The sequence below is a fragment of the Polypterus senegalus genome, chromosome 2 (assembly GCF_016835505.1).
Source record: "Polypterus senegalus isolate Bchr_013 chromosome 2, ASM1683550v1, whole genome shotgun sequence".
Lineage (NCBI taxonomy): Eukaryota > Metazoa > Chordata > Cladistia > Polypteriformes > Polypteridae > Polypterus > Polypterus senegalus.
The window spans coordinates 109104395-109128143 of record NC_053155.1 but is presented as its reverse complement, the minus strand read 5'-3'; the positions used below and the strand labels follow the sequence as shown (position 1 = coordinate 109128143).

At 36.7% G+C, this 23749-nt stretch overlaps 1 protein-coding gene across 4 annotated transcripts in view; it reads left to right on the top strand.

Moving 5' to 3' along the window:
• Positions 1-23749, top strand: part of cntn5 (contactin 5) — a 1359131-nt gene that overhangs the window by 1295775 nt on the left and 39607 nt on the right. For all 4 annotated transcript variants that reach the window (XM_039744349.1, XM_039744347.1, XM_039744348.1 and 1 more), the window contains exons 19-21: positions 7117-7187; positions 15328-15562; positions 21243-21352. In XM_039744349.1, the coding sequence (XP_039600283.1) occupies positions 7117-7187; positions 15328-15562; positions 21243-21352 (416 nt within the window). The remainder of the gene's footprint in view (positions 1-7116; positions 7188-15327; positions 15563-21242; positions 21353-23749) is intronic.

The following is a 23749-nucleotide window of genomic DNA, read 5'->3' as shown; positions in this document are numbered from 1 at the left end:
ATGAGAAATTGGAATGGTTTTAGAGGGCCAGAACATATATAATATACCTAATATATACTTAATACGTATAATATTCTTAACTGTTTTCCAATATATATGATATCACATTATAAGAAACAGTAAATGAAACATTACAATGAGGACATGTAGAAGATAGAATTTTATATATATATATATATATATATATATATATATATATATATATATATAAAAAATTCTATTTAATGAACAATCACAAAAACAGTTTAGAAAATTTCAACTTTTGCAATGTTTAAAAAAAACTAGCATCATAACTTAACGTAAAATAGTAGCATCAACTTAACAGTAAACCAAACATGTCAAACAGTCAATCAAACAAGTGTGGAGCACAAAATGATTGAACTATTTAAGGAACATTTATAAAAACGATTTAGAAAATGTGCATTTTTTGCAGCATTTAAAAAATAGCATCATAACTTTATTAGCCAGTTTTCAAAGACCAACATCACATTAATTTGCCTCAGTTCTTTTGGTGTTCAGTCAGAGAAATCTAGCCTGTTTTGGGCTTAAACATACATGTGTAATGACAATAAAGTGAATCTAATCTAATCTAATCTAATCTAAACAAGTGCACTGAAGTCAGGTTGAATATCTGAGGTGGATATGCGAAGGACAGCACACAAGTGATCATCGCTGAGGGAGGATCTATATCTGGATTTGTTAAACTTCATACCTGAGAATGTTTGTTCACAGATGTAGGTAGATCCAAAGAGAACCAACATCCTCTGAGCATGTCTCCTCAAGTGTGGAAAGATTTCCTCTTTGAGAGAGGAATAAAACTCTACCAGTGATACTGACTTAAAATGCTCGGCCAGTAGATTATTAGACTGCAGATCAATGAGTTCAAGCAGGACATCACTGGGTGCATTATCCACACTATAAGTAAAGGGAGAAGAAATCATGTGCATTTCACTCTCAACTGTTTTGAAGTCTTCAAATCTCCTTGAAAACTCACTATGCAGTTCCCCTAACATGGATGAATACTTGTGGAGGTAATCAGCTGATAGTGTGACTTTCAGTGTTGGCATGTGAGTGAGAATGTTGCCCTCTAATTGACTTGAAAGAAAGTTCAACTTTCTCTTAAGCTGTCACCAAGCTATACATTTCATGTGCAGAGAGGCCCTTGCCTTGCAGCTTGGTATTTAGTTCATTCATTAGTGCAGTCACATCAACAGCAAAGGCCAGATCTGCAATCCAGTGTGTATCTGAGAGCTCTGGAATGTCCTTATCTTTCTTTTCACAAAACTCCTGAATCTCTGCTCTCAGGTCCAATACTCTTTTAAGCACCTTGCCAAGGCTGAGCCATCTCACAGCTGTCTGGTAGCCTATGTCACTATGTTCACTTTCATGCTCCTCTTAACAGTGAAACAAACTGTCCGTGATTCAGTGCTCTTGCCCTGATGAAATTAACTATTTTAGTTACAACATCAACAACATGGCTAATTTTTAGCACTGACTTGCACAACACCTCCTGAAGAATGATACAATGCAAAAATATCAATTTCTGTTCTGGGTTAATTTCAGTCACTTTATCTTGCATCCGCCTCAAAAGTCCAACATTTTTCCCCGTCAGATTTGGACAACCGTCGGTTGTAACACCTACCAGTTTGTCCCATTTTAATCCCAGCGTGTCCATGGATGCATTTACGTCTGTGAACAAATCACTCCCCGTTGTAGTCCCTTTCATTGGCTGCATAGCTGCGAGCTCCTCCGTCATCTCAAAGTCTTTCGTTAATCCACGTACAAAGATAAGTAACTGGGCTGTATCACGGACGTCACAGCTCTCATCCAGAGCCAAGGAAAACAAGACAAAATTTTCCGTTTTCGTTTGCAGTTGAAGCTCCAAATTCCCCGCAATGTTCTTAACCTGCCTCGTTACGGTGCACCTCGAGAGAGACACATTTGCAAACACAACTTTTTTCTCAGGGCATATTAGCGCTGAAGACTCCACCAAACAGTCTTTGATAAACTCCCCATCAGAGAATGGCTTACTGTATCTTGCACTCTTGTGGGATATTACAAAGCTGGTCATGACCGCTGCATCCCTGGATGAGTGGAGCTTTGTAAAAAATCCTTGTTGCTTTTGCAGTTTAGCTAGCAGATCTTCCGATGCTCGTGCCCACTCTGCATCACTGAAATTCTTATATTTTTCTCCACATTTAGTCTCGTAATGGCGATATAAATTGTATTCCTTAAACACTGCTATATGTTCTCCACACACTAAGCACACAGCTTTACCTTTGATTTCAGCAAATAAATATTTAGAAGTCCATGCCTTGTTAAAAACTCTACATTCTGCGTCAATTTTTCTTTTTTTAACGTTAGCTGATATATTTAAGGGCTAAGAGCTAATTTCTCGGAAGCTGTTCAACAAATTCGCTGAAGTGCATAAGCGCACAGGTAGTTAAGAAAAACAATAGTGGCCTTTAAAATAAAAGCAGTGTAACTGTATTTCGTGCACTTATCACAGAGTAATAGATGTTGCTACACTTTTATTACGAACTCATGTGGGCCGGTCAAAGGTACTCAGTGGGCCGGATGTGGCCCGTGGGCCGTAAAATGCCCAGGTCTGATCTAGGGTATCAAAAATGCTTGTGCCTATACTGACTGTACATGTAGTTCACAATATTATTTGTTTTCTACAAGAAGCTGTTTGTGACTTAATTAATTCATCACAGTACAAACACCAAGTACTGAAATGCTTACACTGTGCACTGAAATAAATAGGCTATCTGTTGTATTAATAAACAGTCAAGACACTTTACTCACTTTGCTAGTTTTTTCATTCTCAGATCGTGACAGTACATGCAACATATGTTTATGCTTTGTCTTATACACCTTATACGAACATTTAGGAAATTTAACACAGCTAGTAAATAATATGGGGTAGTATAGTAAATAAATAGTATATAGTAAATAAATGTGCAACAATCTGTGATTAAAATATAAATATTCAATACTATTTTAGTATATCTCACTTCACTGAATATGTACCAGAATGTATCTACATAGTTATATCACTTAATGACAATGAACTACAAAGCCTAAAGTTTAACAATACTGTCCTTAACTTGTATACTCAGCAAAAAAAGAAACGTCCTCTGACTTTCAACTGTTTTTACTTTCAGTAAACTTAATGTGTAAATATTTGTATGAACACTAAAAGAGTCAACACCATAAGACATAAACTAAAAATGTTTCACAATGTGTCCCTGAATGAAGGGAGGCTCCAAATCAAAAGTACCAGTCAGTATTTGGTGTGGCCACCAGCTGCTTGAAGTACTGCAGTGCATCTCTTCCTCATGGACTGGACCAGATTTGTCAGTTCTTGCTGTGAGATGTTACCCCACTCTTCCACCAAGGCACCTGCAAGTTTCTGGACATTTCTGGGGGGAATGGCCCTAGCCATCAATCCAAATCGATCCTGCTCCAGGGTACAGGCCTCGGTGTAACGCTCATTCCTTCGACGATAAACACGAATCCGTCCATCGCCCCTGGTGAGACAAAACCGTGACTCATCAGTGTAGAGCACTTTTTGCCACTCCTGTCTGGTCCAGTGAAGGTGGGTTTGTGCCCATAGGCGGCGTTGTTGCTGGTGATGTCTGGTAAGGACCTGCCTTACAACAGGCCTACAAGCCCTCAGTCCAGCCTCTCTCAGCCTATTGCGGACAGTCTGAGCACTGATGGAGGGATTGTGTGTTCCTGGTGTGACTCGGGCAGTTGTTGTGGCCATCCTGTACCTGTCACGCAGGTGTGATATTCGGATGTACCTATCCTGTGCAGGTGTTGTTACACGTGGTCTTCCACTGCGAGGATGATCAGCTGTCCTTCCTGTCTCCCTGTAGTGCTGTCTTAGGCGTCTCACAGTAAGGACATGGCAATTTATTGCCCTAGCCACATCAGCAGTCCTCATGCTTCCCTGCAGCATGCCTAATGCACGTTCACGCAGATGAGCAGGGACCCTGGGCATCTTTCTTTGGGTGTTTTTCACAGTCGGTAGACACGTCTTTTTAGTGTCCTGCGTTTTTAGAACTGTGACCTTAAATGCCTACTTTCTGTAAGCTGTTAAGGTCTTAACGACCATTCCACAGGTGCATGTTAATTAATTGATTATGGTTAATTGAACATGCATGGAAAACATTGTTTAAACCCTTTACAATGAAGATCTGTAAAGTTATTTGGATTTTTAAAACATTATTGTTGAAATACACAGTCCTGAAAAAGGGACGCTTCTTTTTTTGCTGAGTATATTTAGCACAGGGCGTTATATCATGTCTGTAAGCAGTCTAAATATGGACAGTGATGAATTCACTATGACTCTTAATGTTTTTTCAGAAGGAGCCATTGACCAATTTGAAATGATTTTGCTGTTTCTACTTTAGCATCACCTTCCAGCTTAGAAAGTTTGTTAGTTCTGCTTTTCTTCTGGTTTAGTTTAGTTGTTTTTTTATTATTATTATCAAGTTTAGAAATTGAAATCAGTGGCTGTCTCAGTGTCAAATTCTGAAGGGACACTACCTTTAGCACTGATGCCATAGCTCATTGGTTTCTGTGTTTAAGCCAATTTCACTTCCATAAGCATACTGCACCTTTCCTGACAAAATACAGCTTTCAAAAACTCTGCTTAACAGTAGTCCTGGACAACAGAAAACTGTAGGGGTTCATGGGTGTTTACAAGAGGCAAAGCCAATGGTATGCTGACATAAGCAAACTGGCTGACCCCCCCTCCATGCACTGTCTATTTTCATAATAATAAATACTCATAATAAACTGAAGCAAATTAATCTGCTCTTTAGTAACAGAGTAGATTTTTGTATGTTTATACCATATATTTTTTAAGTGGCCATCAAAAAGTTTACTAAGTTTACTAAAATATAAATTACAAGTTTCTAGCATTTGTAATTTAAACTGCTTATTTTTTTCTTTAGAAATAAGTTAACATGAATGCAATAAACTCACAAAATCAAGAATCATGTGTGATAAGAATGAGTGGGAGACATCATAAAGATTTGGGGCAGCCACCCGTAGAATTGCAAAAAGTAGTTTTAAATAGTACGATGTGCTTAGTTCGGAGTCCAGAACAGAACTGCCTGTACTGAGGCAAGATGGCAGTTTTAAAGGGCTGGAAGGGAAGTGACGTCATCTATGCCGGAACTGGGAGTGGTGTCCTTGTTCCCGGAAGTGACGTCATCCTTGGGGCCGGCAACAGGCGGGATTTCCCGGAAAAGGTCTGCAAGGGACTGAGAGAGATAGTCAGTACACTCCGCCACCCCCTGGCCTGGCGTAGAATTACTAGTATTTAGGCCCTTCAGCTGGTTCCCATGCGCACGTGTGTGACACATGCTATCAATGCATTTCCATTGCTAAAGAATAATGCACCATTGGAGACTCATTCATAAGTAGTCAATAACTACCAGGACCTGTCCCTATCCTATGCTACCGCGAAGAAACCAGCAATGAAATACTGTAGTGGCAAGACATCTCTTGAAGTTGATCCATTTCTTGTCTGCCTTTGATGTCAACAACTGAAGAAATTATTTCCAAATCATTATAGAGAGTCAAAGAGTAATGATACATGAAATAGAAGACACTATAGGAATTGGGCATTGGTCAGTTAAATCCATGAAAACTTGGTGTTTTTCCAGTACCAAAGATTTTCAAGATGTAAGCTACTGCTCACAAGATCAATGTGCATTTTCGTTTGTAGCCCATAATCATTACTAATGCTTCAAAAAGCCCATAAAAGTCAGTCACTATTATGCTGATTTCCTTTGGCTTTTGTCGTCGTTAAGCAGAAAAGGTGACAAGGAAAACTACGCAACCATTTCCCTTCTGTTTCATAACAATTCCCTTTATTTACTGCATAGGTTAGAAAAGTTGACATGCCCACCATATTCTCCAGTGAAGGCCCTGTGTAAGTTCAAGAAGACAGAGAGTACTTACGTTTAGAAAATCGTATTGGAAATTTTAGCTTTACTTATGATTAGGTGAGCCAGTAAGCCCACTTATTAATGGTGTTTTGGTCTGCCACTTTAAACTTCTCATACCACACTGTGACACTAATAGTCACCATCTTCAAAACTTTATAAAAAGTTATTAAACTAAAGATACTGGAAAAGTGATTGATCAATCCCAGATTCCTCAAAACTAAAGGCACTATTAAACCATTTTCACAAGATAGGTGATGCTCAGTGATTTTGACCTCTATGAACCTAAAGTCAAAAATTCTTTACCCAGTAGCACCATTAATATCAACAGTGAGCATGAATAACTCTTAAGTCTCTGGGTGTCAATAACCAGCTACATTGTTTGGCTAAGGAACATATTTTAATTTAGTAAGGAGTTTAATTTCCTCCATCATCACTGACACAATGTTGTTGGTAGTCAGACCCACTAGCAGTGTTTCCACTGCAAACACTATGCTGATCGACATGTAAGTTGCAATGGGCTAAGCACACAACCCTGGTTTGCTCAAGTGTTTAGAAACAATTAGATGATAACTTCCTTAGCCCGAGAACCTAATGTCTACCAGGCAGGAACTCATGGCTGTAGTAGCTTCGGGTGGGCAATGGTGTTAAAAGCCAGTTCAGAATCAGTAAGCAACATTTCTACACAAATGATCATTTGTGAAAGTGAGTTGCTGCAGTTCCTTATGTGCCTAGTATTCTGGATGGTCAAAGTATTTTACAATTGGATTGAGTGTCATAGGACTATACTCTTACAGGAGTGATGATGGTTGTCTTAAAACCAGTAAGTACTATGGTCTCAGTAAGTAATATTTTTATCACGTCACAGATTAGTAGATCAGCTCACACTCTTGAGTACACAGTTGAGGATGTCATCTGGACCTGCAACTTTGTGGACATTCAGTCCCATCAGAAATATGCTAATTTTGACCATGAATAGTGGCAGATACATGTCACTTGAGGTAGCTGTGGGTTTGTAGGCTGTTTGTGTATTTCAGTTAGTGTATTTGCTCAACTGTCTATCAGATTTAAGGCTATCAAAAAGAATCAATGTAGATTATTACATTTATTACTGAATTTTTTATATATTTTCTGTTTTTATTATTTTCAGTTCCATCAGTAGCACCTGCTAATGTGAGTGGAGGAAGTGGACGACGCCATGAATTAGTAATAACATGGGAAGTAAGTCATGGATTAATTTATCCAATCAGTGGACCAAACAAAAAGACATGTGCACGGTTAAAAGAGGGTCTCATTTGTGTCTGGAGAGATGTGGCCATGCATGCAAAGCCAATTCTGCAGTTAAAAATACACATGTATCTTATGAAACAATTATCCACTGCCAGATGGGAAATGTGTTAATGGAACCAGATGAGACTCTGCATGAGCTGATTGCTTTCCAGTCCCAAAGCAAGTGTCGGTTATGCTTTATTTAAGGGCTTATTAACACTATTAACAAAAACAACAACAGAACAGTTAGTTAACATTTTAAGATTTAATTATAACTTATTATTTTTTGCCAGTGCTGTCTCAACATACACATAATCTTTTCACATACACAGCCAAGAATTAGCAAACACTTTACTACAACAGAGATAGGGAGGCTAGAGCAAAACTAGTCCTGCATTGTACTATTTTCCATCATTTCTTCTTTATACTTATATCAAGGAAAACGTAGTTACTGTCCTGACAGATTTGTGTTTAAAGTTTCGTTTAAAATGTTTTTCTAGTAATCGATGAAGTGTCAGCCATAGCTAACAGAATGCAGCACTGTGTAGCAGTCTTCAAATTACTGCCTCTCAATTCATTAAAGGGAAACAAAAGCAGTTTTGTGAATGTAGATTCCATTTTTAATTTGAAGCAAAGACACATAGGCTATAGTGTTATATGCAGTACATATTGAAAACAGACACAGAAAGAGAGAGAGATGGAGAAGAGTTGGCAGTGTTCATACTTTGATGAGATGGAAGAAACCTTGTCCAGGAAGTCCCAGTAAAGGTAAATAATTCTTTGATTGCTTAAAATTGTGCTTTGTATCTTCTTCTCATTAATATTTCCTTTTTTGTATGAATAAATGCACAATACACAATATTTTCTAATTTCTTGCAGTATTATCAAGACACATTGTCAGTAACACATGCTGATAATGTTTGACCTGTGCAACATTTAGCATAGTATCCTCAGTGTGTGTGTGTTTATTTTTCCCTGAAACCAAATATCTCAATTGGAGTTGCAAAGCCTTACATTTTTGCTAAGCATCATGGAACATATGTATCTAACATAACCTCTGAGTTTGCCTCATAAAGCTTTGTTGACTCAGTGTCTACATGTTAACAATCTGTTCATTCAGCATTGACAAGATCCATACTTTCTGCACAAATCTCACTTTGGCAAGTGGTTTATTAAGCAAACATTCCAGTGTTGTCTCACTTGAAAGAGCTCAACCTTTCAGTTATACTTGGTTTTCTGTTTCAGAATCTTCATAAGATGGAACATCTGTCACAACACTCATATATTTTTACTACTATAACCCAAAGAGCCAGCTTTCTTAAATTAATATCAGATACAGAGATGAATTAAAGTTATAATAACAAGTGGAAATAAGCACAATTCAGATGATTTTAAGAAACAATGCAATTCTCAAAAGAGGCTTTAAACAACAGCATGGCCAAAGACAGAATTGGGAGGTTTGAGGGATGAATCGCAGGATAGGTGTTGCATGATTCTTGTGTGAAGTGATGGGAAAACAGAGTGTTTCTGATGCTGTCAGTGTCTTCAGGTTTCCCACTAATATCCCTGTCATTGAGATCCCTGCCCCTGTTCATTTCTTCTTCTTCACTCCCATTTCTTCACAAGCATTTCAAAAGATCATTTAAGTACCCAGTTTGCATCTTCCCTCTTTCAGCTACCTTTTTCTTTATTGTACCCACTATAGACATTTATTCCTATCTCTATTCGTGCTTGCCATTTTACCACTAACTAATGTTTTTTCTTAGCTAGTTTAGTTATGCAACATTCCATAGTAACTTTTACTTTGGTAATCTTAACTAAAAATAAGATTTGTATATGTCACTTAACTAATATGATGAACATTGTTTTATACATTTTTATACAAGTGTAAAGAAGGAAAGAAGATTGGGGCATTATTGGCCAACACAGGGGCCCCAAAGTGACATGCTTCATTACCATATATATCACAATACTGCAGTCGTCCAATTTTGGAATTGAGATGGTCGCTAATATATTTATGCAGTTATTTTATGGAGTTGACCACGTTAATATCTAGCCAAGGTTTGGCTTTTGGAAACGCCCCATAAAAACATCAAGACAGACCAGTATTCAAATGAATATTAAATGAAAAAATATATACACTATATAAAACAAAATTAAAAAGCAATGAATACAGTCACAGCAAGGGTAAAATTACATATAACAATGCAAGCATGTTCCCCTAGATAATAAGACCAGATTTGCCAAACCATAGATATTTTCTGGGTGTCAGTGTTTAAGATGGGGTGAACCATCCCAGACTGAAGTCCATCCGCTTCACATTGTTTTTCACAGCCCCAATGATTAATCAAGCTTTCTTATGAACAAGTATGTAATAATTCTGGGTGCAAATAATAAACTTTAAAACAATGACATTTCAAATAATATACTCCACAGTGAAATATGATACTGGAATGCAGACTGTACTTCTCTCTCTCTCTTTTCAATTATAACTTCTTTTAAACATGTTCACCCCCAGCACCCTATCAGTTGGAGTTCCATCCCCAAGCCAGGTCATAAGAGCCAGATTAGAAAGATTAGAAAAATCCTGAGGACAAGGGCTAAAAATTGCGAGGAATCTTCAGAAAACTGGCAATATGTCAAAGCACCTTGAGAGTTGATACTTCCTGCATGTTATGTATGTTACTGCATAGTAAAGTAGGTAGGCATATAAAATTTACATAAATAAACAAAAAACAATAAGTCAATAGTACAGTATTGCACTTTGAGCTACTGTTTGTATAAAAATGTGCTACATAAATAAATGTTGTTGTTGTTGTTGTAGTATAGTAAAGTTTTAAAACATTTTGCTAGCAAAATGTTCCAGCTGCTGAAAGATAAGGTCAGTAGACAGCAGAAGAGAGAGAAGGAAAAAAAAAACAATTTTATGAAATTTCTGAAGAAAATAAACCTGTAAGGGATGTATAGGCCTCTGAAACAAATACCAGTCACAGTTGTGCTATTGTAGGCCAATTGACCATTTTAACATTTTAAGTGTTTTACAGTTTCATACACCTTATATTTAAGTCTTTAGTTTTAGTATATAGAATATATACAATATGATGTAAAACCTAGCATAACTATATATGTTTTATTTATGTATAATTCTTAGATCTAAATTGCTTACTTCAGTTATTACTGTAAATATTTTGTAACAGAGACCAGCTTACTATCTATCTATCTAAAACAGTGTTTCCTAGCCTTTTTTCTGCGGTGGCACACTTTTTGTAATCAAAAACATTATACACATGCTCAACCGTATGAAGGGGAGGATAACTTTGGTGGCATCTTGCAGCTGCTTCATCCTTTTGCCCGTCCATCTCTGCCTCAGAAGCAACTCATATACCCATTATCTACCAGCCCTGTGTGGCTCGCTGGCAACCACACAACCAGGCAGATGGACTATATCAGCCAGACATGTCCAAAGTGCTCGAAGTGCTGTGTCTACAACATAGTAATCACAGAATAGATTTTATAGCAGGTTCTCCAGGTAGTGCTATTCTCCTCAGACAGGTCTTGACCACCTGCAGAGCTTGATCCTCTCAGGTTCAGACCCAGGTGATCTACGCTATTATTTCTACGGCACATCACTGTGCTACTGCACACTGGTTGAAAAACACTGATAAAGCAAATGCAAAAAAAAAAAAAATAAAATACTATGTACAGAAAATAGGTATTCATTTTAAATTAAAATTCAATTAATTAGAAAAAATAAACAATACAAAAACGAATGCCCATTATGTATCTTCTTCTTCTCCTTCTTTCGGCTGCTCCCATTAGGGGTTGCCACAGCGGATCATATTCTTCCATATATTTCTGTCATTTTGTTCTGTTACACCCATCACCTGCATGTCCTCTCTCACCACATCCATAAACCTTCTCTTAGGCCTTCCTATTTTCCTCTTCCCTGGCAGCTCTATCCTTAGCAACCTTCTCCCAATATACCCAACATTTCTCCTCTGCATATGTCTAAACCAACGCAATCTTGCCTCTCTGACTTTGTCTCCCAACCATCCAACTTGAGTTGACCCTCTAATGTACTCATTTCTAATCCTGTTCATCCTTATCACGCCCAATGCAAATCTTAGCATCTTTAACTCTGCTACCTCCAGCTCTGTCTCCTGCTTTCTGGTCAGTGCCACCGTCTCTAACCCATATAACATAGCTGGTCCATTATGTCTAGTCATGTGAAAAAAAGCACATTCACCATCTTTCAAAGTTCAGTTTTACATACAAGGACAGGAATGACAGTTGTTTACACAATTCTAATCAAGTCCTCAAATTAGAAAAATGTGTACATAACAGATGTTATTATTTATAAGTATACACTCATATCGTCCCTATCAATTAAGAAAGCAAGATTTATGCAAGAATGTCCTTGCGTTTTCATGCAGTTGGATACTGTGTGCAAGTGAATCAACTACAATTGGTTCTAAGTAATTCAACAGAAGATAGCAATATTTATTTACCTTAATTGTGAAAAGCAAGCAACTAGCTAGCCAGGTAAAGTTTCACTAATATTTTAATTTTGTTTTTGTGAAAAGCTTAGCTTTGTCTAGTTGCAGCTTTCAGATGATACCTGCATGATGTGATTGCCTTAAAAAGTAAACTAGGAGCTCAAATAATAACAATTATTGTAGACACAGATTTTGTGTGTATCAAAATGTGACATATTTTGTGCATTTTGCAGTTTACAGCTTTATTCCTGAATTGAACAATACTAAAGCTTATGAAGGATGTCTGCAGTGTTCCTAGACCTAAGCCTTGGCTAAACTAAGGAGCATCCCTTTCCATAGTATAGTCTTTCTAGGGCATACGAGATTTACTGCTCAGGTTAAATAGGTCGCAATCAAACAAATCATTAGGACAAGATAATATTTATCCTCATGTTTGTAAGGAGGTTACTGAGTACATATGTAAATTCTTGATGCTTATTTTAGGAAGTCACTGCACACTAGAGAAATTCCAAAGGACAGCAAAATGGCCAACATAATCCAATTGTATGAAAAGGGTGATCAGACAGATCCAAGCAGCTATAGGCCTATAAGCTTAATGTGCAGGTAAATTAATGAAAAGAATTATTAAGGAAAAAATTGAGCAGTACTTGACAAGAACAGGAGTTTTACTGAACAGTCAGCATGGATGTTTACTAACATGCTAAAATTTAATGAGAAAGCAATAAAAGCCTTTTCCATGTAAGCAAAAGAAGATTAAGAGGAGACGTGTGTTTAAGTGTTTAAGAGTAAATTTCACACAAATATTGAGAAGGTTTTCTTCACAAATAGAAAAAGTTTCCAACTAGTATGGTAGGCACTAGAAATTTAGGGACCTTCAAAATTCAACTTCAAATTAAGTGGTTAGGACTGGCGAGCTTTGGTGGGATGAATGGCCTGTGCTCTTCAAATATTTTCTAATGTTCATAACCTAAGTGCATCCCTTCTGTTGAAATGGTGTGAGATAACTGAAAAATTTTAAGCTGACTACTATATTTATTATATAAAAAATACTTAATCACACTTTGTGTTTATGTGTGATTATGTCATTTCTGCTAAGTACTAAGCCTTTGTCATATAACATGCAATATTCAGTATAAAATGAAATTGTCAGCAGAGAATAATCCCTCAGTTTGGACTTTTTTTTGCAACCTTATTTTGCTCTAGTCTTATCTCTTTCTCAGCTCATCCTTATTTGACTTATTTATTTACTGGCCTACCTTGACATAAATGATTCTGCTTTTTCTGCACCTGTACAACTTGTTCTGAATTTCCCAAATGTTGCTGCTTAAGTTAATGTGTCTAATCCTACTGTTGCTGGTGTTTGGATGGACAGGCTATTGGTAGTACAGCATAAGGAAAAATTAATAGTCAATTTTGAATTTGTTTTTAAATCACTGCCAACATAATAAATAGTATTACTTAGGATTATTTTTATATAGATTTTTCTTTACTAATTTGCACAAATTGTATCAGTATTGAGTACACTGGCGGTTTTCAGCTTTATATATAATGTTACATTCATTTTGTTTTGTCATTTTATAAATATACACTTGACACCTCGTGATCAAAGATAACGTGGCGTATTGAATAACATTTTTAACACCTCTTAATCTAGATTAGCACCATGGACACTGGAACCTGTTCTAGCAACACTAGGGCACAAAGCAGAAAGGGGCTCTGAACAGGATACACTCACACATGCACACACATTTACGTGGAAACAATCTGCAACTACCAGTTTTCTTTCTTTTTTTTTTTTGGTTATGAATATGTTGAGCTGCACTCCCATGCCTAGTTCTTCTCTATGAGGAGTTTACACTTTCTTCTTGTGTTAGTATGTATCTTTCTCCCACATCCCCAAAGATGTGCTGCTTTACCTGAGTGGAGATTCCATATTAGCTCTTATTAATTAGAGTTGACCAGTAATAGACTACCACTTGGTCCAGGCTGTTGCCTGCCTTGTCTCCAGTGCTGCTGGGATAGGCTTTTGTCCCCATGGACACTAAATTATATTAAATAGGTTTTTGAATGTCTAGAAAAACAGAATATTAATTAGTAAACTGTTTAGAATTTATAATAGATTATACTTTTCCTTTGATATACATTCTCTTAATGTTAATTAAAGTCTCATTTTCACTTATGAATAGTGTTAAACTTTGAATTAATTTTATTCCAATGAAGTAAGGAGTATTTATACTGCATCAGTATTTCCCTTGAGAACCTATAAGTAAAAGAGCAAAATGAGCATTGCTACCGTGAATTTCCAATATAAGGGGCACATATCTTGGAACAATAATGTATTCAGCTATGGCAGCACTGAAGCAAACATAAGCCTTGGTAAATCACGGAGACCTTTATTTAATATTTAGGATAGCTGTGTCAAAATATTTTCAGTAAAGGTCCTACTTATTTATTCTCTTGCTTTTACAATAGGACTAAGCAGTTAAATGAAAATTAAGGCCATAACCGTGTTTTTTATTCCACAATCATAATTTAATATAGTAAAGTGAAAGGACTGCTTTAAGAATATTTGAAAAAGACAGTCTGAGAAGACTTTCAAAACACTTTGTGCACATAATTTTATTCAACATATTGAAAAAGAATGAAACACATTTGAAAGAGTTTTCTTTAATAGATGGGTAAAATTAGAAGAAATGTTTTTTGTAACTACATACACATTAGACACATTTTTAGTTGTAACCGTCATCACAAATTCTTAACATAACATTCTTAAACTTGCTTAATTCAATTCAGGGTCACAATTGGAGGGGTGGGCACTAGCACCTTTGTATGCAAAGTATCAATAGACCGTGGGTAATATAGCAATTATTTTTAGAGGTCACTCACTCACGTACACATGTGCATACCCACGTGGAGCCAATTTAGGATTTTAATCAACCTAACACATAACTTTGAGATCCAGGAGGAAGACTAGAGTGCTCAGAGAATATGGCACAAGCACACTGTGAGAACATGCAAATTTCACACAGGCAGAAATTGTCCATGAGTTTTAACCCAGGATGTTAGGTTTGTGATGCAACATTACTGGCCACTTTTGAGAATGCTCATACGTCTGTATATTCCTCTTCAAAACAAGGACATTTTAGCTCTCCTCAGAGTCTGTCGGTTATAAATAATACATGATTTGGAATTGCCTGTCCTGTATACAGCTCATAAATCTGTAGATATTTACATTCAAGGTGAGAGTGTAACTGTGGTTCAGTGTAATCTTTACAGCAATTATAGGTGCTCAAGTTTACCTTTACATCCATAACATATGTAACTTGTTAAATTATATGGAATCTTTATAAGTTCATTTTTCATTAAGTTCAGTGTGTATCATTGTCCTCCAAGCACCATCTACTGGTATATTGGTTAGCATAAAGACAGGTAGCTTTTTTATACATGTTCAAAAGTCTTTTTAAATAATTTACTAATACTTTACACTGAACCCAAAAAAGTCTAACATTGCATGTACATGTACATGTCTGCATTGAAGTTTGTTTTTATTTAACATGGAACATAATTTACATCTTTGACAACCGTCCACCCCACAGCCTGTTTCAGAAGAATTTCAAAATGGAGAAGGGTTTGGCTACATCGTGGCCTTCAGAGCCAATGGAACACGAGGTTGGAAAGAAAAAATGGTCACATCTGCTGATGCTTCAAAGTTTATTTACCGAGATGAGACTGTACCTCCACTTACACCATTTGAAGTTAAAGTGGGTGTTTACAACAACAAAGGCGATGGGCCTTTCAGTAACATTGTCACTGTCTACTCTGCTGAAGGAGGTATGTTAGCAAACTGGTCACCATTATATTCATTATAGAATTCATGCTAAATTGTTTCATATTTTAATGAAAATCTGTAGGAGACAAAATGTGGGAGTAAGATAATATCAATTGAGATTGTGAAGTTTTGTTTCTTTGAGTAGCATTTCTGCTTATATACAGAACTATTTGTTTAGAACTGAGCAAAACATAACTGCCACAGTTTGTGGAAATAAGGAAAAGAAACCATTTTTTTGACAAATCAGTAGTACAGTATCCTTGCTATCTGTAACTCTTACATGACCTTAAAGTCATTTTTGCTGTAAAACGAAACATTGTAAGCAATGATATAGGCAGATAAAAAAAAAGAAAAAATCAAAAGGAAAAGACACAACCTGAGTGCAAGCAAGCTTCACAAGATATGATGGATATAGCTAATGCATTGTCACTCCAAGTAGATCAGAGCAAAAACTCAAATAATATTTTACAAACTTTAATATTTAATATTCTGATGCCCTAGGTTTGAAATCATGTTTAAACATGGAGTTCATTAAACTAGTGTGGCCTCTTCAATCACTGAAGCAAAGCAAATAATTATGAAAGACATTTTCATGAGAATTGGGCAATTTCCACCATTCAACTTGAACTAAATACGAAGACTTGCGTATGTTCATCAAGATGTATAACCCACATGTTATATTTTGAAGGAAACCTGTAAAGGAGTCAGACATCATTTTCCAGGAGTACAGAGCTAACAGATTTGCTTAACAGTCTAGTTGTGGTGAGAAAACAAGTCCAATTTAAGAAACTTAACCAATGAGATTTCAATGCCAATACTTACTCTTAATAAGGTATAATAACATTACACCACCCTTCTGTATGGATTAAATTATGATAGATAAGCATAAAAAAACATCACATTCACAGAATAATCATTTGTTATGATTACAGAGTTAACAGATTTGGTTTACACTCTAGCTGTGGTGAGAAAAAATGTACAACCTAAGAGATTTAATAATAAAATAATAATAATACATTTATTTATATAGCGCCTTTCCCATGCTCAAGGCACTTACAGAATATAAGAAAGAACGGCAGGGTATACGGTATATAGCATTGTTCAAACCAAATAAATAAATAAAGAAGATTAAGACAGTAAATTCAGAAAAAGCCTAACAGACAACATAATTGATGGTCTATCACACACATACAGGTTACATGAGCATCTTGACAGAGAGGTAAACTGAGAGAAGCGTAATAAAGTCAAGAAGAGCTAAAAGCCTTCCTGAACAGATGAGTTTTTAGTTGTTTTTTAAAAGAATTCATGGAGTCAGCTGACCTGATTAATTTCAGTAGGTCATTCCAGAGTCTGGGCGCTATACAGCTGAAGCCCCTGTCACCCATGAAGTGTAGATTAGTGTGGGGTACAACAAGATTGCCAGAATCAGAGGACCTTAGTGAGTGGGCAGGCACATAGTGATGGAGAATGTCACTGATGTAGTTTGGCACAAGGTTATTTAAGGCTTTGTAGGTTATTAGTAGGATTTTATATTCGATTCTGTAAGACACAGGGAGCCAGTGAAGACGGAGCAGGATGGGTGTGATGTGTTCGCTGCTGCTGGTTCGAGTAAGGACTCTTGCAGCTGAGTTTTGAATAAGCTGGAGCTGTGATATAAGATTAGAAGGGGCACCTGCCAGCAGCGAGTTACAATAATCAATGCGGAATGTAATAAAAGCATGGACAAGTTTCTCAGCATTAGAAAAGGAGAGGAAGGAGCGAACACGGGATATGTTACAGAGGTGAAAGTAAGAAAGTTTCTTAATGTGATTTATGTGGGCAGAATAAGAGAGGGAGGAATCAAAAATGACACCAAGATTCTTTGCAGTAGAGGCAGGTCTGATGAGATCACTGCCAAGGTTCACTGGGAATGAGCTCATTTTATTAAGTTGCATTTTAGTCCCAATTTGCAGGAGTTCAGTTTTGTTGCAATTTAATTTTAAAGAGTTTTGCTCCATCCAGGTTTTAATTTCACTAAGGCAGGTTGTGAGCTGAGAAAGCTCTGATGAAGTTCCACTTTTAACATTGAAGTAGAGTTGAGTATCATCTGCATAAAAATGATAGCCCAGTCCATAGCTATGAATAATATGGCCAAGGGGAAGCATATAAATACAGAAGAGAAGAGGGCCAAGGACAGAGCCCTGAGGAACTCCTTGTGCGACTGGCGCCAAGCTGGATCTGCTGTTGCCAAGACTAACAGAACAAAGCCATTTCATGCCAGTACTGTAGTTACTCTTAATAAGGCATAATAACATTAAACCCCAGTTTTGATTATGGCAGAAAAGTCAGTCAAGATAAACATAACTCAGTAGTGTGTAAATGCTGTTGAATTCTCATAACCTACCTTTTATAAACAAAGCAAGATGAATTTCAGTGAGATTTATGAAGAACCTTAAAGGAGATTCAATGTTCATAATCGCGATTTTGTCATGTGGAATTAGAATGTGATAAAAGCCTATTTTACAGTAATCACTTAAGCAAGAATTCCAGGTCAAACTGAAATAATGGACCATCTACACACACAGTTCAATGGCCTGGGTCATTTCTTGATGAGACAATCCAGATCCATCCAAGATTATGGTGTTCAAAGCACAAAGTCACCCAAAAACAAAATGTTTGAAATGTTTATGTCCAGATTTAAAATCAATGTTTACCAATGACAGCTATTATGAGGCTAATATGAATTCATAAGTTCAACCTGGCTCCCTAGCATTGTACAGACTGCAGACTGTGAGGTGTAGTTAAACATCAGTTATCCATATTCTTTGAAGACCAAGAAATCACCTTTGCTTAGGTACAGAAACTGCTATATACTATCTTGTTTGGAAGCATTCTCACCATTTTGTCCATGTATGTCATGTTTTAGTAAAGAGATTCTATCATGGGAAAAAGACTATGGAGAATGATCTTTCATCTCCAGAAGTATGATCCCATGATAACCCTCAAGTTATTTTCTGTTGCAGAAACACTCTTATAAAATCCAAATGGTTGTTTCTAGAGAAACATAAACATATAGGTATGTACTGTCTACAGCAGCATATCTTGACATTAACCTGCAAGAAATCCACAAATGACTGGCCTGAGGAGAGAAGAAAGAGTCCTCAAAATAAAAGAATAATCAAAGTGATTATTTTCCATAAATGAACGGTATCATCATTTAATGTGGAAAAAAAGAAATTTCCTCCTTAGGAGCAGATTTCTTTACTTGGACTAATTTTAATTAAATCAGCATTCCTGCTGATACAGCAGCATTTTGAACATGCCAGGATGTTGTGCAGCTCATTTACAGCTGTGATTCGCTAATTGCAAGCAGCCACCACCATACACAGAAAACCAAATGCTGTCTTATCAGACAACTTTCTTCAGTTTTCATTAAAAGAGGTCTTATGATTAGACTCATCTTTAATCACTTAAAGAAACAATATTATATATAAGAACTCTGTGTATTGATTTATTTTTTGTTATATATTCATTATTAGTTATATCAAATTTTAATTTGTTTTCTCTTTTCTTGTAGGTTATTTATTTAACATCTTTTAAAGCACTTTGGTCTACATTCGATGTATGAAAATGTCCTGGAGAAATAAATGTTTTTGCTGCTGTTTTGCCTAGGAATAGAAAAATCACATACAGCATATCACAAAAGCTTGCATTATCCTCAAATTACTTTGCTCATTGAGGAATATGTTCAAGTTGCATAATCACGTATACGAAAAGTAAATCAGATCCTAAAGACCTGTACCCTTGTATCTTAGATTCTGCAACATCACAGGAGCTATCAGATGAAACAGGCTCCTAGGTTATAGCTTGCAGGATATGGATGGCAAATAAGGCCAGATCCTGTCTGGGGAAAGTACAAGCACTTAGCATTTCCTTTCTTTCTTTTTTCCATATGGGTTGATATGGATAAGGATTTGTGCCAAAGTGAAATAAATAAAATGTCAATTATCAAATAAACAATTGCATGCAAAAGTACAGTGATATACATAAATGAGTCAATAAACTGTGGAAAATCTGTTATAAATACAAAATCATTAGTATCATTATTATTATTACTTTTTTTTTGACAATGGCCTTATATTTAAAGACTTTTTATTACACAGTGCAAGTTTTCCGAATGCCACATTTCCGAATCTTATATTTGTTCCCCAATGCCTCTTTTCATGATAATTTCCTTACTTGTCAATCAAGACAAAGACCACCAGGCTTAACCTGTTCATATTGGTTAATGCTTTGCTGTCAATTACTTTTTCCGGATTTTAGACAGTAGGCTACCAAAGGTCTTTTAGAGCTGTCACTACTATTTGAGAGAAATCGACGACATGTTGGATATGCTGAGACATAGAAGGGCGCTTCAAAATATTGACACTGATGAAGAAGTTGTTAGTAGTTTAAGACTCACTGAGCGCCATGTCTGCCAAAAAAAAAAAATACCCATGAAGAAATCAAATAGGCACACATTAACCCTAAACATCTGAGGCTGGAAGTTCCACATGACATACTTCCGGATTACCTTCTGTGCAAACACGGCACTCAGTCTATCTTAAACTACTCAATATTTCTTCATCAATATGAATATTTTGAACATAATTTATCTGTCTGAGCATTCCCAAAGTATCATTAATTCGTCTTAAAGTGGCATTATATTGTGACAGACAGACTGCTCTTCAGACTGTCAGTGGCCTGCAGTGGGGTTAAATGCTTGACTGACAATAATGTGTTAGAATGAGCCACTGCATTCCACAAGCATCAAGAACATTTATTGCAATAGGTACAGACTTTCAGGTAGATGTTTGGTTGTTCTTGCTGAACCAAAGATAATGAAAGAGTGGGAGAGACAGAACAACAGTGAAAGGGCAATCACAGCTACACCGGCAGCATTACATTAAGGTGGGGGAACAGAGCTCAACTTGTAGAAGGGTTTGTTTGCCAAACTAACCATAACTCTTTGCCTCAGTGTTTTTCCAGTTTGAATGTGAGAAAAGTATAGTTAGTGCTAAAATATATTTGGTAGCCTATTGCCTGAACTGGACAAAACTTTTCGACAAGAAAGGATTAACCAAAAGAAAAAGATTCAGCCCATTGGTCTTGATTGACAAGTGATGAAACCATCATGAAAAGAAACTTTGGGAAATAAATAACGCTGGCTTTGAAAAAGCCATTTGGAAAGGTGCTGTTCAGAAAAGTCACATTGTAAAAATAAAAAAGGTCTTAAAAATAAGGCCAGTGTGAAATAAAATTTGTAATAATAATAAAATGATGACATTGTATTTCAAAACAATTTCAGATGACTTTTCATAATAAATGACAGTTATTTAATTATACATTTTTTTCACTGTTTAGTTGTTCATTTATTTATATTAAACCTTTTGCATGCGATTATTTCATAATTGCATTTTTATTTATTTAATTTTGGCACAAAAGGTATTCCATAGGGTTGTAACATTCTTTAAAATTAGTTGCTATGAGATTTATTAACACTGGGTGTCAGAAAATAATCAGATGTCATGAGCTTAAAAGAAGATTTTATAAATATGTGTTTTCCAAAGTTGTTAATATATTTAGAATGTTTATACACTAGTTAATTATCCTCAAAAAATTAAAACAATATCTAATGCTTTACTATCATTTTCACTTATACAGAACCTCGGGAAGCACCCTCTGAAGCAAAAGCAGTTAGCATTTCGGCCTCTGAAATCTTGTTGCAGTGGAAAGCACCAAGTCCAGGTCCGGGCAGACCTCAAGGATATGAGGTATGGGTATACAAGAAGGCATGCCTTCTTGTTCAGTAGTACTAGTAGCTTTACTTTTCTTTCTGTTTTTCATTAAGGTATTTGTGATACAACAAAATTTTAATGAGACTAAAGTACAGTCTATATGGCTGCAAAGCAGAAGCTGCAAATTACAGAATATTCTTTTTTAATGCTAGCCCAAAACAGATGTAATGCGTTGTGAATTAATACAAAGTTACTGTAACTTTCTTTAAAGAGCTCCAGATGCAGTAGTTCATTAGTCATAAAGCAATGTCATGAATATGCATTATCATTTCTTATCAATGTCATGTGAATGTGACAGTAGGTGCCTACTGAGTGATTTGACATGTCAGCAGCACCATAATGATTTTTAAGAATTCTGTAATGTTAAATAAATACTAGAATGTACATCAATGTTATATTTATTATATTTTATTGGTCTTCTGCTTATCAATATTAACTACAGTTGTGTATGTTAACATAGAATACATATTACAAGTTTTTGTACTCCAGTTTTGCTTCCACATCATCTGATCACCACTTGTTATTGAGTTGGATTTGAAGTGAACATAGGCAGGATAGATCTTGGAAGCCTAGAAGAGCAGTTAGAGTTTCCTAGGAATATCTGGCTTTGACTTCCATTCATAATGAGTTAAATTCCTGCCTCTGAAAGATCTTCTTCAATGTGCAGAATGAGGCTGGGAACAATGAGTCCAAATGGACCCTATTCATGACATCAGTTATGAAAGCAGCTGCTGAAAGATGTGGTCTTAAAGCAGTCGGGGTATCTCATGGTGGTGACCCTGGAATCTGATGGCAGATACCAGCGGTGAGGGAATCTGTCAGACTGAAGAAGGTGGCCTTCAGGGAAATGTTCTTTGTAGGATCTCCTGAATCGGTTGACAGGCTAGCTGGACTCCTGCAAAAGTGGTTGTGGAAGCAAAAACTTGAGCATGGGAGAAGTTTAGAAAGGCCATCAAAAAAGACTATGGGATGACCTCCAGATTGTTCTGGCAAACTGTTCAACACTTCAGGAGAGGAGGGTGTGACCGTGCCTAGAATCTGTTAAGCAGGGATTGGTGAGTGCTCACCTCTTCAGGAAGTAATACTTTGAGGAACTCCTTAACCTGATGGACATGTCCATCTTCCAGGAGGCAGTGTTGGGCATGTCTGGTGGGGAGTGGGGTCTGATCACTATTGTGGTCCAAGACTCCATAGTAGTAAGGTAGCTGCCGTGGATGAAATCCAACCTGAGATGTTGAAAGCACTGGACATTGTTGGGATAGTTTGGTTGACGTGTCTATTTTTAATATCACATGGCAGATGGGTAAAGCCCCCTTGGAGTGGCAGAGTGGTGTGGTGGTCCCTATATTTAAGAATGGGGACCAGAGGGTGTGTTCCAACTACAGAGAGAACACATTCCTCATCCTTCAAGGTAAGACATATACAAGAGTGCTGGGGGGAAGAATCTGCCTGATGTTTGAGCCAAAGGTAAATGAGGAACAACCCTGGACATGTAACAATAAAACAGCTCATCTCCTTGGTATAGTTACTGGATGGTGCATGAGATTATTCACAAAACCTATTTTTGTAGATTTGGAATAAGCATATGACCACATCTCTCAGCATGTGTTGTGGGAGACGTACTAAGAATATGGGGTAACAGGGCCACGCTTGAATGCTATTAGTTCCCTATAAAATCACAGGGACAGCTGTGTCTTAATACTTGGCATTAATTTGGATTTGTTTACTGTGTGTGTTGGACTCCATCAAGGCCATGTCTTGTCACCAGTCCTGTTTGTGGTTTCCATGGGCAAAATATCTCATTCGCAGCTGAGCATGTGAAGGTTGTCCAGTTGTGGAGTCTAGGGATAGGATTGTTGCTTTGTGGAGATTATGTTGTCATGTTTCCCTCATCTGATTGTGACCTTTGGCATGCACTTGAACAACTTGCTACTGAGTGTGAAGCAACTGGGAAGAGTATCAGCACCTGAAAGTCTGAGGTGATGATTCTCTTTCAGAAAAGAGTGGGTTGCTTTCTCCAGGTGAAGAGGGACAACTGCCCTTAGGAGAATATGTAGCTAGTGACTGGGAAGTCTGGGCCGACATGCTTGGCCTTCTTCCACTGACAAGACCCTGACAAGAAATATCAAATGGGAAAATAAGAGATGAAATGAATGTATACAGTACATGCATTACAATGTTAAATGAAGGAAACCATTCCTTCTCTAGCTGATTAAGTTGTGAATTTTAATTTGTGGATAGGTTGCTTACACTTCTTTTTTTTCTAGTGAACACTGAAAATTGCATCAAGTCACTTACTACTTACCTTGAGCTGCGGAGCAAATTCGTTTTGCCATTCTTCATTGCTCCATATGTGTTTTATGTGATTTTTGT